At 45.9% G+C, this 17,810-nt stretch overlaps 1 protein-coding gene across 1 annotated transcript; it reads right to left on the reverse strand.

The window, feature by feature from the left end:
* Positions 1 to 2,647: 2,647 nt before the first annotated feature.
* LOC127342054 (cyclin-A1-2) lies at positions 2,648 to 7,097 on the reverse strand. The gene is made up of 11 exons (XM_051367985.2): positions 6,716 to 7,097; positions 5,471 to 5,876; positions 5,227 to 5,360; positions 4,397 to 4,489; positions 4,178 to 4,311; positions 4,000 to 4,075; positions 3,847 to 3,923; positions 3,732 to 3,765; positions 3,493 to 3,642; positions 3,266 to 3,400; positions 2,648 to 3,174 (listed from the first exon to the last, which is right to left on the reverse strand). The coding sequence occupies exons 1-11, from the start codon at positions 6,944 to 6,946 to the stop codon at positions 3,103 to 3,105; spliced, it is 1,542 nt and encodes a 513-aa protein (XP_051223945.1). The 5' UTR covers positions 6,947 to 7,097; the 3' UTR covers positions 2,648 to 3,102.
* Between the last annotated feature and the right edge of the window lie 10,713 nt (positions 7,098 to 17,810).

The raw sequence follows: 17,810 nt of genomic DNA on the forward strand, positions 1-17,810 counted from the left end.
TTTCTGTCAGCCGAAACCTACTAGAACTAGGACTCTTTTGCCAAATCCGAATCTGCCTTAGGGGAAACTTCTTAACCCTTAAGGAAAACATGGATACACCTATTATGGAACCCTCCGGACTTCCTTAGACAGCCCGGGTCGTCCCAGAGACTTCCGGAACCTTCCACAATATTCCGTACTATTCCGGTCCTTCCAAAACCTTCTAGAATCTCCGGTCAAAACACCGGACTTTTTCCGAACCCCAGAAAATGACTTCCCATATATGAATCTTCCATTCCGAACCTCCTCGTGATGTCTCGGATCCCATCCGAGACTCCGAACAACATTCGAGCTCCATTCCATATTCCATATCTACTTAAAACGACATCAAACCTTAAGTGTGTCACCCTACGGTTCGAGAACTATGCGGACATGATCGAGACTCCTCTCCGACCAATAACCAATAGCGGGATCTGGAGATCCATAATGGCTCCCACACAAACTTAGTGATCGGTTGAACTATTTACATACGATACCGATTCCATTTGTCACGCGATACTTTACTTGCCCGAGGTTCGATCATCGGTATCTCCATACCTAGTTCAACCTCGTTACTGACAAGTACTCTTTACTCGTACTGTGATATGTCATCTCTTATGACCTAGTCACATGCTTGCAAGCTAATCAGACGACATTCCACCGAGAGGGTCCAGAGTATATCTATCCGTCATCGGGATGGACAAATCCCACTCTTGATCCATATGCCTCAACTCACAGTTTCCGAATACTTAATCCCATCTTTATAACCACCCATTTACGCAATGGCGTTTGATGTAATCAAAGCATCCTTCTGGTGTAAGTGATTTACATGATCTCATGGTCGAAGGACTAGGTAACTATGTATCGAAAGCTTATAGCAAGTTGAACTTAATGAGTTGATCTTATGCTACGCTCATTTGGGTGTGTGTCCATTATATCATTCATCCAATGACATAACCTTGTTATTAATAACATCCAATATTCATGATCATTAAACCATGATCATCTGTTAATCAGCAAGCTAGTTATACAAGAGGCTTACTAGGGACTCTGGTTGTTTACACAACACACATGTATTAATGTTTCCGGTTAATACATTTATAGCATGGGGTGTAAACATTTATCATGAACACTAAGGTATAACAATAACCAATTTATTATTGCCTCTCGGACATATCTCCAACACGTACTCCCTGACGCCGAACACAATCTTCATGAACAGATCCTTGTTCATCCTAAACCGGCGCCGAAATTCTATTGGCGAATGAGTAGCATCGTCGGCGAAGTAGTCGCACTCAAGCAGCATGGCGCCGGCTTGACAATGTTGGCCGATGGTCCTCCTCTTGACTGGCCTTGAACCGCCGCGACAAGGCATGGCCAGGAAGGGCTGGCGAACGAGGAGGAGGCTCGTCAGAATCAGCTGTTGCTGCAGCCGGACAGCGACAGTGCTCTCCTCCTCCATGAACAACTGCACCAACATCTCGTCGTCGCAGTCCATCGCGCAATCCGACGAGCACCTTGCCAGTGGGGTGGCGGCGTTTGGGTGGCGGTGGTGGCGATCTCTATTCCGGTGGAAAGAGCGGTGACTGGTGGAGGGAGTGGCGGCGGTGTCGATGCCCGGTGGTTTATGGACATGCGGGGTGGAAGGCAAGCACGGGGGACGTGACGATGACGACGACGATGGGTCGGAGACCGCTCGGGCAGGGGTGGGAGGAGAGGGGGAAACTGGTGCGTCTAGCAGAAGGGCCTCGCGAGTGCTTTCCTACATGGATGAGGTTGCCGACGCGCCCGATTCTCGCCCTTTGCGAAGGAGCCGGCACAGGATTGCCGGTGCTTTTTGGAGCGCGCCGGTGTGAGCCTAAAAACAGCGTCGACCCCCAAATCGCTATTAGAGTCGCCGGTGGAGATACTCTAAGCATCCGGTAGCAAATACTACTACTCCTACGGAATTCCTCCTGCCAGACGGAAGGCCGCCGCGCCTAGCGCGTGTCAATGCCAGGCAAGCCAAGATGATGAGGAGCAAAAGCGGTGCGGTTGAGTCTCCCCTTGTCACAAAGGGAGTTCCTGAATCCTGATTTCCAACCCAGAAAAAAATCCAGTCCCGGATTCGTAGAGCATTTTTGTTTTATTCTTCATCGAAGCAATTAGTTCTGTTTTGTTTTTTCGGAACGAATTAATATTGTTAGTTGGCTCTTGTTAGAAATTCCGAGATGAACCCTGACCATGTCCTGAAATTGACAATTTTATGTGGAAAATTTGCTATACGTTCAAATCATGTTGAATGTTGGCAAAATATTAAAAAACAAATGGTACCAAAATTAATACTGGTAAATTTTCTTTGCAGTGCTGTTGAGAACATTGGTGAAAATTTGTCTTTTCACAAGCTACTTAATGGCCAACAAAGCGGTCCATTAACAGAAAAATCAGCAAACAAGAAAAATTTCTATAGCACAAGCAGAATGAGGAAAGTTTTGATGACGTGCCCAGGACTACACTATCGTGCCAAAACAAGAATTTAATCTACCACAAAAGCTCCATCCCACAGGCTTGAAAGGAGGAACCATCCGCCCTTGCAAGAAAGGAAGGGACCATCGAAGAAATTCAAGTCAACAATGTATGGGAAAAGAGCTTTCAGAATTAGCACTATTAAATGAGGTGCTCTTATTAAGATATCAGACAAACAATGCCACCACATTCTAATACAGGGGCGGAGCCATCCAAGCAACATGGCATGCAGCCTAGCGACTCCAGTATTATGCCCACTACAAACAAGATGTTTATGCTTTGCTGCAGTGCTCTCCAATGTACATGCACCTGAAAAACCTGGGGTCTAAACTCTAGGTACAGGAAGAAAGAAAACCGCAGAAGGAGAAGTTAAAGAAAAGCACACCACTACCACAAAGACATCAGCATCAGTCTAGAATCTACACTCTGTGCCGATCGCCCGAAACAAACAGGAGGCACCGGCATGTCCCAGGGTCGAGCTATAATGTCTGCAAGGATCAGCAGCGCAACTCCGAATTTGAGCCGCCACAGGATGAAGAAGTCAGTAAGCAACTGCAACTACTCCTGGGCTTTTATTCTCTAGCATGTCGCGTCTCGGAAGAATTCCGCAGGCAATGAAGGAGGACATTGCTTCTTCGAGACAAACTTGTACTGAGGAAAGTATGGTAGTAGGACAGCAATTAGCAACAGTGTAGTTATTAACTGAATGAATTGGGTGTTAGAGTCCAGACTATTCAATTACCTTATGTTGACTATATTTTTCTCTGATTGCAGGAAGGTTACTCCCAGGACCAACACTGTAAAGGCGGTGCAGGGCCTTCACACAATCACACAACTCCGACGGCTTGTACTGTGTGTAGTGGGCAAGGGTGGAATTCTGCGTCCAGTTTACAATCAGAAAGGTAATGTTAGATCAAGCAAGAACTTGACTTGGCAAGCATTATAATGATTTATGGCAACGTCACCTACCCATGGATTCTTTGTTGGCTGCAGTATGAACTTCGACAAGAAAATAGCTGAGGCTGCTACTAGTGAAGGAGGGTAAGCAAGTAGGCTGTACTCAAGCAGTGATAGCTCAGCTACATAATTGGCTAGGAACTCAAGATGCAAAGCTGGATCCTGTAGAAGATCAATAATTAATAATGCTACAAAATATGCGACATATGAAACTGAAGTAAGCAAACAGAAGCTGGTCAAGATAGCTATACCTCATCACTGACTTGCGCAGCCCGGACAAATCTCCTACGGTAGGCAAGAAATAGAGTTAGTGGAATTCAGTTTGTATGATGACATGGAATTTTTATGCAGGAAATAGAGCCAAACCTTAAAAAGCACTTTGCTGTAGGTGCAGTCATTTCAAACTTCAGGTAATTAAGGACAGAAGCTTCCATATCCAAAACCTGTGTGTATATGTATTAGAGAATAGTGGGGACAAAGTGACAAACACTGAATTAAACAATGTAATATAGCACTGACCTCATCCTTGAAGTATGTATTGTCAGTGATGTAGCAGAATTCTTCTACTTGGGGTGCACATATCTCCTCATATTTACTGGAAATTGAACGACCAAAATTAGTATGCCAACCAGTGAAATGCAAATACAGGGTAAATGAAGAAAAATAAAAATGAACTTGCTGGATATTAATATCTTACGCAGCTATAAGCATGCAGGCAACCCCAAGCAATTGTAGCCTTTGGCGATTGATCTCATTGCCAGAAAGAAAACGGTCAATATAGTTCACTGTCAGATATAAGGTATCAGGAACAAGACGATATTCTTCAGCAACCTGCACGAAAGAATGCATCAATACAATGTAAAAGAGGGGCCAGTAGGCTTGTGGTTAATTTGATTCGTGCAGCAGAAATGCTTACCTCTACAAGCCAGTCAATCAAGATAGCCCTCATGCTTGGGTTTACATCCTTTTGAATTGTTTCTAGGAAATCAGTTGATGGTCTTTTCCTGGTCTGGTGAAAGAAAAAAAGAAACGTTTTAACAACATATGTATATACAGGCAAGAAACAAGCAATCAAAGAATGCCTAGGATTCTTGAACATGTGTAGATCAAGTCAGAACAGACATATGCATCCATTTTGATTGAACTTGGTTTAGTTAATTGAAGGGACACTGGTTTACGGCACCTAACATTTAACAGAGCTACGACATCCTGGATCAACTCATCTATCATACAACTCCTAGTATTATCTTTACACTGTGTACGGAATACTCACACCTGTTTATAAAATCAACAGAACAGCAATGTATGGTGCTTACAAAATGGATTGGCAATACCATAACACATAATTAATTAGGAGACTTTTTCAACTATTTGACTGACCTTGATCTTAAAATTTTCAGAAGCATACGTGTACTCTACGCTTTTACCTACCTATCATATTTTTCTAGAGCATTCAACATACATAAAAATATCATATTCAGGACCATTCTTCTAACACTTCCTATTCCTTCTTTTTTCTGATGATTGACAATAAGATCTATGATATAGCCAAAACACCAATGGACCACAATCTGAGAAGGGCAGTAAGATCAAGAAACATGTACCGAACTGAAGCATATCATTTCAGTCCAGTACCCATGTACGCATTGTCATATATGAGTGGAAGATTTTCATAATAACAGCCTATTTTGATCTAAACATTGCAGCTCTGGCAGATCAATAAAGATGTGAAGAGGATTGCTGTACCTCAGCCTCTCGCAAGTGCATATAGATATCAGAAGCAAGAGTAGCACACAACTGTGGATCCTCATAGTTTTCATCAACGTCGCAAACGTTGTCAATTTCCATTGGGGCAGTTGCATCCTTCTTCCATTTAACTCCTGCCAAAGAAACAGGACATTACATATATCAGAGAACGTCTAACAAAATACACTAAACGAGCAAACACCCTAGACATAGAAGTTGTCAATGTTCAGCAAGCAAAACAAACCTTCCACAGCTCTATCATCTGAAATGCGCAGGTTTTCATTTGCCCGTCGCTGTAAAGAATCAAGCAATGAGGAGTCGCCGTTATCGATGTACTCAAAGTCCGGGCTCTTCATAGAGTCGCATGTCGACATTGTCTCATCAGTTGAAATGGAATCTCCTGAATTTCCAGGAGAAGCGAAGCTGCTGAAGGGTACAATGGCAGGCACGGCAATCGGCACAACGGTAGGCACCTTCCGAGGAGGTGCACTCTCCTTCTGGGCAGTGCTCTCATGGCGGGATGTGACAGGAGCTGGAGCTGGCCTGGTGGAAGCCGATTTTGTAGCCGAGCCGCGATTCGCACTCGCATTTCGAGCACTTGCCAAAGACACCTTCTTCACAGGTGCAGCTGAGGTAGCTGAATTCAACCTCTGTGGGACAGTGAGATGAAGTTAGTACTAATTGATTTCAAATATAGTGTTATCAGGCATGACTAAATATTGTGCAAGTATAAAGTGAGCATGCTACTAGCATACCAACAATAGAAGATTCCAAAGCAAACAAAGATGATAAAGGGACACTTCGCCTACACCAAGACACTTTATGCTGAACGATTCCAGTTCAGTCTAATCTTTGACCATCATTCCATCAATGCTTACCAAGAATTCAATCAAGAAATGGATCAAGCCCAATCCGCAATGGTATGCGAAGTAGTGGCAAAAGGTACAAAATTGAATGAAAATATCAGTAAAAAACAGAAAAGAAAATACATGAAAATTTGGAAGAAAAAAAAGTGGAAGATGAGAAATCAGGCATGCAGCTATACACCAAGAAATGCCTTATCCAGTATATGTAAAACATCACGGGCCAAGATAACCCAAGAACGTTGCAGCAAGAGCACAAAAACAGTACTGATTTGGTAAAGGAGGCAACGAATCGCAGAGTATATGTCCTATAATAGCAGAGAAGAACACTAAACGTTTGACTTGTCACTCCGATGGATGGACACCTCACCCAAATCTCCGCATCAAGAATTTTATCTACTTCAAGAACAAATGAAATGTACTTCGATCGATCCGTAGAACCAACCACACAGAAGTACAGAAGCGACTACAACTAGCGCCCGTGGCCGCCTCTCCAACCGGCCAATTTCAAAAATTAAACGGGCTAATAAAGATCTTGTAGCCCCCGAGGCCCAGACGACAGAGACACCAACAATTTCACAACGGAAACCCCCCAATCCCGCGTCCCCTCAGGTTCGGATCCGTACCGCATTGCCGGCGGCGACGACGGCGATCTTCCCGCAGCCGCTCCGCCCTCCGGGGGCGGCGACGTTGGTGAGGTTCCCGAGCGCGACGCGCTTCTTCGCCTGCTGCTGCGCGGCCGCCGGGCCCGCCGCCTTGGCGCCCCCGGCGCTCTCCGCCATGGCCGGGCGCTTCGCCGTCGCGGTGGTCGCCGACGAGGAGGAGAAGCGGCGGGAGGAGGCGGCGTGGCTCGACATCGACGCAAGGCTGTGACGGCGGGGGAAACTCGCAACCACCGACCTCGCGGAGCCCTCCTTGGGTAGGATTTGCGGAGGAGCGGCAGCGGAGAGTGGGGTGGAGGCGAGGGTTTCGGTCCCGACAGAGCCCAGGGGTTCGGGGAGAAGAAGGGAGAATGGCGAGCGGAGGGCGTGGCTTTATTGAGAAAACACCCTGTCCTTTCAAAATGATTTCCTGTTTATTAGGGCCTATTGCCTAATCTGACATCTCACTCTGCTCCAGGCGTTTTGAAATTCAAACAGCCTTCAACGTCTTGGACCCTGTTAAGACAACCCTAAGTTTGACTAATACTATAGCTTAAGTTTCAGGGTCTTTGTATTAGGAGAATGTAGTTAGCCTAGACAACACTTAGACGATTGTTATCTATGTATAGTTAGTGTTTAAAAAGAAGATTTTTATTTGCAAAAAGAATGTTAATTGCAGAATGGCACATCTTCTGCCAGCTGTTCGCGGGAAAATTTCAAAAATGGACATGATGAGATGCTTTGGTGCGTGTTTGGAAAAAAAACTGAAAACACCATCTAAAAGACCGTTATGTCGTGAAGTTCATAGACACGTGCCCGCGGTGTTGTTAAGTGCATAGATACGTTACCGCGGTGTCGGGATATAAAGTCTTCCAGAAAAGGATATGTTGTAGCATTTTTTAAAATTGGATATATGGATTGTATCTGTTTGGCGCGTGTTCGCGGAGCTTTTCTTCAAAAAAATGCGCGGTGAAACTCGCGGTGTCATTTTGTGCATAGACGCGTGACGACGGTGCCATGGCGTGTAGTCAAGCCGTTAGTCAGATTTTTTAAAAGATGTTTTGGCACGCGCTCGCAGTCGCGGGTCTTTTCTTTCGAGAGTGGGCTCCAAAACCCGCGGTGTCGCTTCGTACGTAGATACGTGGCGACGGCACTATACCCTATAAGTGAAGGTGTTGTAGGGTATTCGGAATCATTTTCTTGCAAAAGAAATAATACGACATTTGCATGTCGACATACATATCTTTGGCGCATCTTCGCGGAAAAATCAAAATCTAAAAACTCGCGGCAGCCGTCTCGTGCGTCCCCACGGTACTGCGCCACACGGTCTCTCTCTCTCTCTCTAAGAAAAAGAAAAAAAAGTAATGTGCATTGCTTATCTTTAGTCAACACTAATTACAGTACCATTTGTTGCTATCTTTGGAGGTAAGTAATTGTATTAGATATTAGATAGAAGCAATCTTTAGCGTTATCTGGAGCGTTAATGAACGGAAGATTTTCCTTGGGCATGCGTTTATTGCCGTTACACCAGGCAGCAGCGGCCGCAGGCAGGCAGGCTCCCTTTCAAATTTCGAAATTTGAATCCGCATGTGGGCGCTGGGTCTGGTGGCTGGCCCTTTTGGCACGGTGCAATTTAGGGGAAGCGACCGATGTGCTTGTGCTCCTTCCTACGTGGCGCAAAGCGAAGGCCTGCTCCAGCGCGTTGTGTGCGGCCCTGTTCTTCCAGGAAGTATTTATTTTGCTTTATTAATTACGACGGGATTTTGGGGTCCCGGCGTGAGGAGGGAAAGGCCCGGTTTGAATCTTAAAACAGATCGTGTCCGTCCGTCTGGCTAGCGACGGGCGCGATCGAGCCTGTGTATATCTATCTCCTGGGGGAGCGTGCGTGCGTAGGAGGAGCGGTGCTGGGCCCCACCCGTCGGCTTTGTTCCTTGCTCGCGGTTTGAAGTTTGAACCGCTACTACGCGCTGGACTCACTCACCGGCTAGTGATGAGACCGCAACGGGCCGATGACCGGCACGCGCTCAACTCTCAAGTCTCAACTCGCACGTGCCCGGGCGGGCTTTGGAGTTTACGTTTACCGGAAGTGGGTTTTAAATTTTTTCGAACTGGGAGTGGAGATTTGGAAAGGGAGGATCTCGGACGGACCAAAAAGCTACTCCGGTCTAGCTAGGCGCTACGGTAACGTCACAGCACACAAAGGCAACGCGGGGCCCGCCAACGCTGTGGGCTACTACTGGCTAGTGGGGCCAGTACCGTTTTTGGATCCGGGTTTTTGTACTCAGTAATGCTGATGCGGTGGTGTCAGTGACCGTTCAGTCATGCCGGTCGCCGCCTGTACTTGGGCATTCCGCATTCACGGTGAGCTCGTGCCGGGGAGCAAGACCGAACGGGTCTCTCTCGGTTTCAAACGACGACCTTGGTATCACAAACGACAGCATTGCACAAACGAATGCCAGAGCCGTCTCGCTAAGTCTCAGAGCATCTCCACCGGCGGTTCCTACATAGTCGCCGACGGGGGCGCCGGCGCTGTCGTATGGGGGTCGCAGGCAGAGTATCCTCTATTTGGGTATTTTTGAGGTGGAGAGGAGAGAATGGCGTGGCGGTGGTGGAGATGAGAGGATAGCACCGTGGTGGTGGACGGCGTACGTACTAAATAGTGGTGCCAACGGTGTAGGCGACTGGATGCCTCGTGGCCAGTCGCTGCCCTTGTCACCGCCTCGGTTTCCACGCGGGGACCATTCAACGCCGACGACCAACCTTCCTGCGTCACAGCCGATTGGAACCGTCGCGTCCTGTCACTGACAAGGTGCCCCCACCCGCGAAAACCGTCGTTCTCGGAGGTGCCGGCGAGTCCGATTCGCGCCCTACGCGAAGGGGCTGGCATGGGGATGTCGGCGATTCTATTGGGCTCGAAAACTAGCCGGCGCCGTTTAGGGCGCACCCGTGCGAGCAAAAACAACGCCGGCCACCAAAACGCTATCGGGACCGCTATGGGAGACGCCAGTGGAGATGCTCTTACATTAGGACGACTTCAACTGCTCTTTATACTGGTTTATTGAGTGTTATGTATTTTGAGAAAAAAATTTACTGTGAATACCAGCATCTCCACCGCCGCGTCCCATAGCGGCGCCAATAGCGTTTTGGGGGTCGGTAGCGAAAATATGCTCACACTGGCCCGCCCCAAATAGCGTCGGCGCTTTTTCGAGCCCAATAGAAAAGCCGACAACCCCGTGCCGGCCCCTCCGCGAAGGGCGTGAATCGGGCGCGCCGGTGCCTCACGGCACAAAATTTTTTGTGCGTGGGAGCCGCATGTCAGCCACACATCTCAAAAGTACTCATCTTTTCCAACAAAACCATGTCCCCTCCGTCGCTCATTTCTCCCGCCCGCCGCTCCATCTCCCATCCATCCTCCAACCCGAAAATCCCTCGCCGCCGCCACGCCACCGAAGAGAAAGGCTCCGGCGAAGGCAGTGAAGGGTCGACGAAGCCGCGCACCGTCGCGCCGAAGGAGAAGTTGGCGAACATGTCGCGGGAGGAGTGCGAGGACGAGAAACGCCACTGCTCATTTGCGACGGCCGACCACGGGAGACGCCGCTTTCGCGGCGTCTGCTGCGGAAGTGTGCCTCAGCTTGGGCGGCGGCCAGCCCGAAGGGAGCCAGCAGCCCACCGGTGGCAACTTCTCGAGCTCACCGTCATCCCCGGGTACTACGCGGGATACTACGTGGAGGGGCCTTCGATCTCGCAGATGCAGCTATCGCAGATGGACGGCCGCGCCCGCTACTCCCTCGAGTACGCGGACAACGACATGACCTGCGCCACCCGGGAAGCACCGATGCCCACGTGACAGACGGCACCGGCATTCCCCGCAACCTCTTCCCCGACGAGGGCAGGAGCTCCCACCAGGTGTTTGGCAGCACGTCTGGCGTGTCCATGGCCGAGGACGAGGTGAGTTTCCTTACTTTTTATGTTTTATGTGCATCGTAGACACCGGCGGCAACTCAAAGTGGGTAATTTGTTGCATAGATTGTCACCGGGGACGAGATCCTCACCGGCTTCATACGCGGCGAGCCTACAAAACCCCCGTCGACGAGTATGGAGAAGAGGCGGAGGAGGACGAAGGTGAGGAGGATATCCAGGAGCACCTAATCGACGCCGACACCAGCGTGACCACGACGAGGACGACTACGCTCAGATGTTCCGACGACACTCGTGGTCCGAGGTGGAGCTCTTTGGAGGATGAATGTCTCATCGAGGCGTGGAAGCAAGTGAGTTTTTGCCCCATCTCCGGCGCCAACCAAACCGGAGGCAAGTACTACAAGCGCATCCTTGATTCCTTCAACGAGAAGAAGAACTACCACCATTAGCATGATCCGGAACGAGGGCGCCCTCTCCCCATTGGCAACAAGAAGGCCAAGACCGAGAGGAATGCAGCGTCGACATTGGCCGCCATGGACGCCTCCCTCGAGAAGATGATAACCTCATTCTCAATGGAGAACAAGGAAGTGGCGGATAGGGCCTCCGTCCTCATTCTCAATTGAGGACGAGGTGAGTTTCCTTACTTTTTATGTGTTATGATCGTAGACACCGGCAGTGACTCAAAGTGGGTAATTTGTTGCGTAGATTGTCGCCGGGGATGAAATCCTCACCGGCTTCATACGCAGCCAAGCCTACAAACCCCCCGTCGACGAGTATGAAGAAGAGGCCGAGGAGAGGCCGGTGAACATGTCAAAAAAGGAGTGGGAGGATGATACGTCTCCGACGTATCGATAATTTCTTATGTTCCATGCCACATTATTGATGTTATCTACATGTTTTATGCACACTTTATGTCATATTCGTGCATTTTCTGGAACTAACCTATTAACAAGATGCCGAAGTGCCAGTTCCTGTTTTCTGCTGTTTTTGGTTTCAGAAATCTTAGTAACGAAATATTCTCGGAATCGGACGAAATCAACGCCCAAGTTCCTATTTTCACCGGAAGCATCCAGAACACCCGGGAAGGACCAGAGGGGGGGCACTGGGCCCCCAGACCATAGGCCAGCGCGGCCCAGGCCCTGGCCGCGCCGCCCTATGGTGTCGTCGCCCCTTCGACCCTCCTGCGCCGCCTCTTCGCCTATTTAAAGCCCCTGGATCGAAAACCCTGATACGTTCGACGAAAACCACAGAAACCTTCCAGAGCCGCCGCCATCGCGAGGCCAAGATCTGGGGGACAGGAGTCTCTGTTCCGGCACGCTGCCGGAGCGGGGAAGTGCCCCCGGAAGGCTTCTCCATCGACACCGCTGCCATCTCCACCGCCATCTTCATCACCGCTGCCGCTCCCATGAGGAGGGAGTAGTTCTCCATCGAGGCTCGGGGCTGTACCGGTAGCTATGTGGTTCATCTCTCTCCCATGTACCTCAATACAATAATCTCATGAGCTGCTTTACATGATTGAGAATCATATGAGTTTTGTGTCACAATTTATCTATGTGCTACTCTAGCAAAGTTATTAAAGTAGTTCTATTCCTCCTGCACGTGTGTAAAGGTGACAGTGTGTGCACCGTGTTAGTACTTGGTTTATGCTATGATCAAGATCTCCTGTAGATTATGAAGTTAACTATTGCTATGATAATATTGATGTGATCTATCCCTCCTACATATGCATGAAGGTGACAGTGTGCATGCTATGTTAGTACTTGGTTTAGTTGTATTGATCTATCTTACACTATAAGGTTACTTAAATATGAACAAATTATGGAGCTTGTTAACTCCGGCATTGAGGGTTCGTGTAATCCTACGCAATGCGTTCATCATCCAACAAGAGTGTAGAGTATGCATTTATCTATTCTGTTATGTGATCAATGTTGAGAGTGTCCACTAGTGAAAGTGTAATCCCTAGGCCTTGTTCCTAAATACTGCGTTACTACTGCTTGTTTACTGTTTTACTGCGTTACTACTGCTGCAATACTACCACCATCAACTACACGCCAGCAAGCTATTTTCTGGCACCGTTGCTACTGCTCATATATATTCATACCACCTGTATTTCACTATCTCTTCGCCGAACTAGTGCACCTATTAGGTGTGTTGGGGACACAAGAGACTTCTTGCTTTGTGGTTGCAGGGTTGCATGAGAGGGATATCTTTGACCTCTTCCTCCCTGAGTTCGATAAACCTTGGGTGATCCACTTAAGGGAAAACTTGCTGCTGTTCTACAAACCTCTGCTCTTGGAGGCCCAACACTGTCTACAGGAAAAGGAGGGGGAAGTAGACATCAAGCTATTTTCTGGCGCCGTTGCCGGGGAGGAAAGGTAAAAGGTACTCACACTCCGGACCTCGGCTACCAAGCTATTTTCCGGCGCATTGTAAGTACTCAAAGCTATTTCCTTTAGATCCTGCAATTGCAACTTTTTGTTTCTTGTTTACACTAGTAAGGCATAATGGACAACAATGAGCTTTTTACTCTATTTCCTGATTTAAGACATGGATGGTTTGATCCGAAAATTAAAAAACCCATGGAACATGTTAGTATGAACACTTTGAATACCATTGTTGCTAATGATATGGAAAATTCTAAGCTTGGGGAAGCTGGTTTTGATGAGCATGATCTTTTTAGTCCACCAAGCATTGAGGAGAAAATTTTCTTTGATGATACTTTGCCTCCTATTTATGATGATTATAATGATAGTGGTCTTTTGGTGCCACCTACTATGGAGAGTAAATTTTGTTGTGATTATACTATGCCTCCTACACTTGATGAGAATAATAATGATAGCTACTTTGTTGAATTTGCTCCCACTACAACTAATAAAATTGACTATGCTTATGTTGGGAGTAATAATAATTTTATGCATGAGACTCATGATAAGAATGCTTTATGTGATAGTTATATTGTTGAGTTTGCTCATGATGCTACTGAAAGTTATTATGAGAGAGGAAAATATGGTTGTAGAAATTTTCATGTTACTAAAATACCTCTCTATGTGCTGAAATCTTTGAAGCTACACTTGTTTTATCTTCCTATGCTTGTTACTTTGCTCTTCATGAACTTGTTTATTTACAAGATTCCTATGCATAGGAAGCATGTTAGACTTAAATGTGTTTTGTATTTGCTTCTTGATGCTCTCTTTTGCTTCAAATACTATTTCTTGCGAGTGCATCATTAAAACTGCTGAGCCCATCTTAATGGCTATAAAGAAAAGAACTTCTTGGGAGATAACCCATGTGTTATTTTGCTACAGTACTTTGTTTTATATTTGTGTCTTGGAAGTTGTTTACTACTGTAGCAACCTCTCCTTATCTTAGTTTAGTGTTTTGTTGTGCCAAGTAAAGCCGTTGATAGAAAAGTAAGTACTAGATTTGGATTACTGCGCAGTTCCAGATTTCTTTGCTGTCACGAATCTGGGTCTACCTCCCTGTAGGTAGCTCAGAAAATTAAGCCAATTTACGTGCATGATCCTCAGATATGTACGCAACTTTCATTCAATTTGAGAATTTTCATTTGAGCAAGTCTGGTGCCATTTTAAAATTCGTCAATATGAACTGTTCTGTTTTGACAGATTCTGCCTTTTATTTCGCATTGCCTCTTTTGCTATGTCGGATGAATTTCTTTGATCCACTAATGTCCAGTAGCATTATGCAATGTCCAGAAGTGTTAAGAATGATTGTGTCACCTCTGAATATGTTAATTTTTATTGTGCACTAACCCTCTAATGAGTTGTTTCGAAGTTGGGTGTGAAGGAAGTTTTCAAGGGTCAAGAGAGGAGGATGATATACTATGATCAAGGAGAGTGAAAGCTCTAAGCTTGGGGATGCCCCGGTGGTTCACCCCTGCATATATCAAGAAGACTCAAGCGTCTAAGCTTGGGGATGCCCAAGGCATCTCCTTCTTCATCGACAAATTATCAGGTCCCTTCTCTTGAAACTATATTTTTATTCGGTCACATCTTATGTGCTTTACTTGGAGCGTCTGTATGCTTTTATTTTTGTTTGTGTTTGAATAAATTGGATTACATCATGCTTGTGTGGGAGAGAGACACGCTCCGCTGTTGCGTATGAACACATGTGTTCTTAGCTTTTAGTATTCATGGCGAAGTTTCTTCTTCGTTAAATTGTTATATGGTTGGAATTGGAAAATGATACATGTAGTAATTGCTATTAATGTCTTTGGTAATGTGATACTTGGCAATTGTTGTGCTCATGTTTAAGCTCTTGCATCATATGCTTTGCACCCATTAATGAAGAAATACATAGAGCATGCTAAAATTTGGTTTGCATAATTGGTCTCTCTAAGGTCTAGATAATTTCTAGTATTGAGTTTGAACAACAAGGAAGACGGTGTAGAGTCTTATAATGTTTTCAATATGTCTTTTATGTGAGTTTTGCTGCACCGGTTCATCCTTGTGTTTGTTTCAAATAAGCCTTGCTAGCCTAAACCTTGTATCGAGAGGGAATACTTCTCATGCATCCAAAATACTTGAGCCAACCACTATGCCATTTGTGTCCACCATACCTACCTACTACATGGTATTTTCCGCCATTCCAAAGTAAATTGCTTGAGTGCTACCTTTAAAATTCCATCATTCACCTTTGCAATATATAGCTCATGGGACAAATAGCTTAAAAACTATTGTGGTATTGAATATGTAATTATGCACTTTATCTCTTATTAAGTTGCTTGTTGTGCGATAACCATGTTCACTGGGGACGCCATCAACTATTCATTGTTGAATTTCATGTGAGTTGCTATGCATGTCCGTCTTGTCTGAAGTAAGAGAGATCTACCACCTTATGGTTAAGCATGCATAATGTTAGAGAAGAACATTGGGCCGCTAACTAAAGCCATGATCCATGGTGGAAGTTTCAGTTTTGGACATATATCCTCAATCTCAAATGAGAAAATTATTAATTGTTGTTACATGCTTATGCATAAAAGAGGAGTCCATTATCTGTTGTCTATGTTGTCCCGGTATGGATGTCTAAGTTGAGAATAATCAATAGCGAGAAATCCAATGCGAGCTTTCTCCTTAGACCTTTGTACAGGCGGCATAGAGGTACCCCTTTGTGACACTTGGTTAAAACATGTGCATTGCGATGATCCAGTAGTCCAAGCTAATTAGGACAAGGTGCAGGCACTATTAGTATACTATGCATGAGGCTTGCAACTTATAAGATATAATTTACATGATACATATGCTTTATTACTACCGTTGACAAAATTGTTTCATGTTTTCAAAATCAAAGCTCTAGCACAAATATAGCAATCGATGCTTTTCCTCTATGGAGGACCATTCTTTTACTTTCAATGTTGAGTCAGTTCACCTATTTCTCTCCACCTCAAGAAGTAAACACTTGTGTGAATTGTGCATTGATTCCTACATATTTGCTTATTGCACTTATTATATTACTCTATGTTGACAATATCCATGAGATATACATGTTACAAGTTGAAAGCAACCACTGAAACTTAATCTTCCTTTGTGTTGCTTCAATTCCTTTACTTTGAATTATTGCTTTATGAGTTAACTCTTATGCAAGACTTATTGATGCTTGTCTTGAAGTACCATTCATGAAAAGTCTTTGCTTTATGATTCACTTGTTTACTCATGTCATATACATTGTTTTGATCGCTGCATTCACTACATATGCTTTACAAATAGTATGATCAAGGTTATGATGGCATGTCACTCCAGAAATTATCTTTGTTATCGTTTTACCTGCTCGGGACGAGCAGAACTAAGCTTGGGGATGCTGATACGTCTCCGACGTATCGATAATTTCTTATGTTCCATGCCACATTATTGATGTTATCTACATGTTTTATGCACACTTTATGTCATATTCGTGCATTTTAAGGAACTAACATATTAACAAGATGCCGAAGTGCCGTTCCTGTTTTCTGCTGTTTTTGGTTTCAGAAATCCTAGTAACGAAATATTCTCGGAATCGGACGAAATCAACGCCCAAGTTCCTATTTTCACCGGAAGCATCCGTAACACCCGGGAAGGACCGGAGGGGGCACTGGGCCCCAGGACCATAGGCCGGCGCGGCCCGTGCCCTGGCCGCGCCGCCTATGGTGTCGTCGCCCTTCGACCCTCCTGCGCCGCCTCTTCGCCTATTTAAAGCCCCTGGATCGAAAACCCTGATACGTTCGACGAAAACCACAGAAACCTTCCAGAGCCGCCGCCATCGCGAGGCCAAGATCTGGGGGACAGGAGTCTCTGTTCCGGCACGCTGCCGGAGCGGGGAAGTGCCCCCGGAAGGCTTCTCCATCGACACCGCTGCCATCTCCACCGCCATCTTCATCACCGCTGCCGCTCCCATGAGGAGGGAGTAGTTCTCCATCGAGGCTCGGGGCTGTACCGGTAGCTATGTGGTTCATCTCTCTCCCATGTACCTCAATACAATAATCTCATGAGCTGCTTTACATGATTGAGATTCATATGAGTTTTGTGTCACAATTTATCTATGTGCTACTCTAGCAAAGTTATTAAAGTAGTTCTATTCCTCCTGCACGTGTGTAAAGGTGACAGTGTGTGCACCATGTTAGTACTTGGTTTATGCTATGATCAAGATCTCCTGTAGATTATGAAGTTAACTATTGCTATGATAATATTGATGTGATCTATCCCTCCTACATATGCATGAAGGTGACAGTGTGCATGCTATGTTAGTACTTGGTTTATTTGTATTGATCTATCTTACACTATAAGGTTACTTAAATATGAACAAATTGTGGAGCTTGTTAACTCCGGCATTGAGGGTTCGTGTAATCCTACGCAATGCGTTCATCATCCAACAAGAGTGTAGAGTATGCATTTATCTATTCTGTTATGTGATCAATGTTGAGAGTGTCCACTAGTGAAAGTGTAATCCCTAGGCCTTGTTCCTAAATACTGCGTTACTACTGCTTGTTTACTGTTTTACTGCGTTACTACTGCTGCAATACTACCACCATCAACTACACGCCAGCAAGCTATTTTCTGGCACCGTTGCTACTGCTCATATATATTCATACCACCTGTATTTCACTATCTCTTCGCCGAACTAGTGCACCTATTAGGTGTGTTGGGGACACAAGAGACTTCTTGCTTTGTGG

Source organism: Lolium perenne, chromosome 3 (genome assembly GCF_019359855.2).
Source record: "Lolium perenne isolate Kyuss_39 chromosome 3, Kyuss_2.0, whole genome shotgun sequence".
Classification (NCBI taxonomy): Eukaryota; Viridiplantae; Streptophyta; class Magnoliopsida; order Poales; family Poaceae; genus Lolium; species Lolium perenne.

Bases quoted from the DNA above. Each gene is read 5' to 3' on its own strand.
- LOC127342054 (XM_051367985.2), bottom strand. From the start codon at position 6,946: ATGTCGAGCCACGCCGCCTCCTCCCGCCGCTTCTCCTCCTCGTCGGCG. The intron at 5,877-6,715 runs GTACGGATCCGA...ACTGTCCCACAG, and splicing joins TCGTCGCCGCCGGCAATGCG to AGGTTGAATTCAGCTACCTC. The intron at 3,175-3,265 runs GTAATTGAATAG...TACTTTCCTCAG, and splicing joins AAAAATATAGTCAACATAAG to TACAAGTTTGTCTCGAAGAA.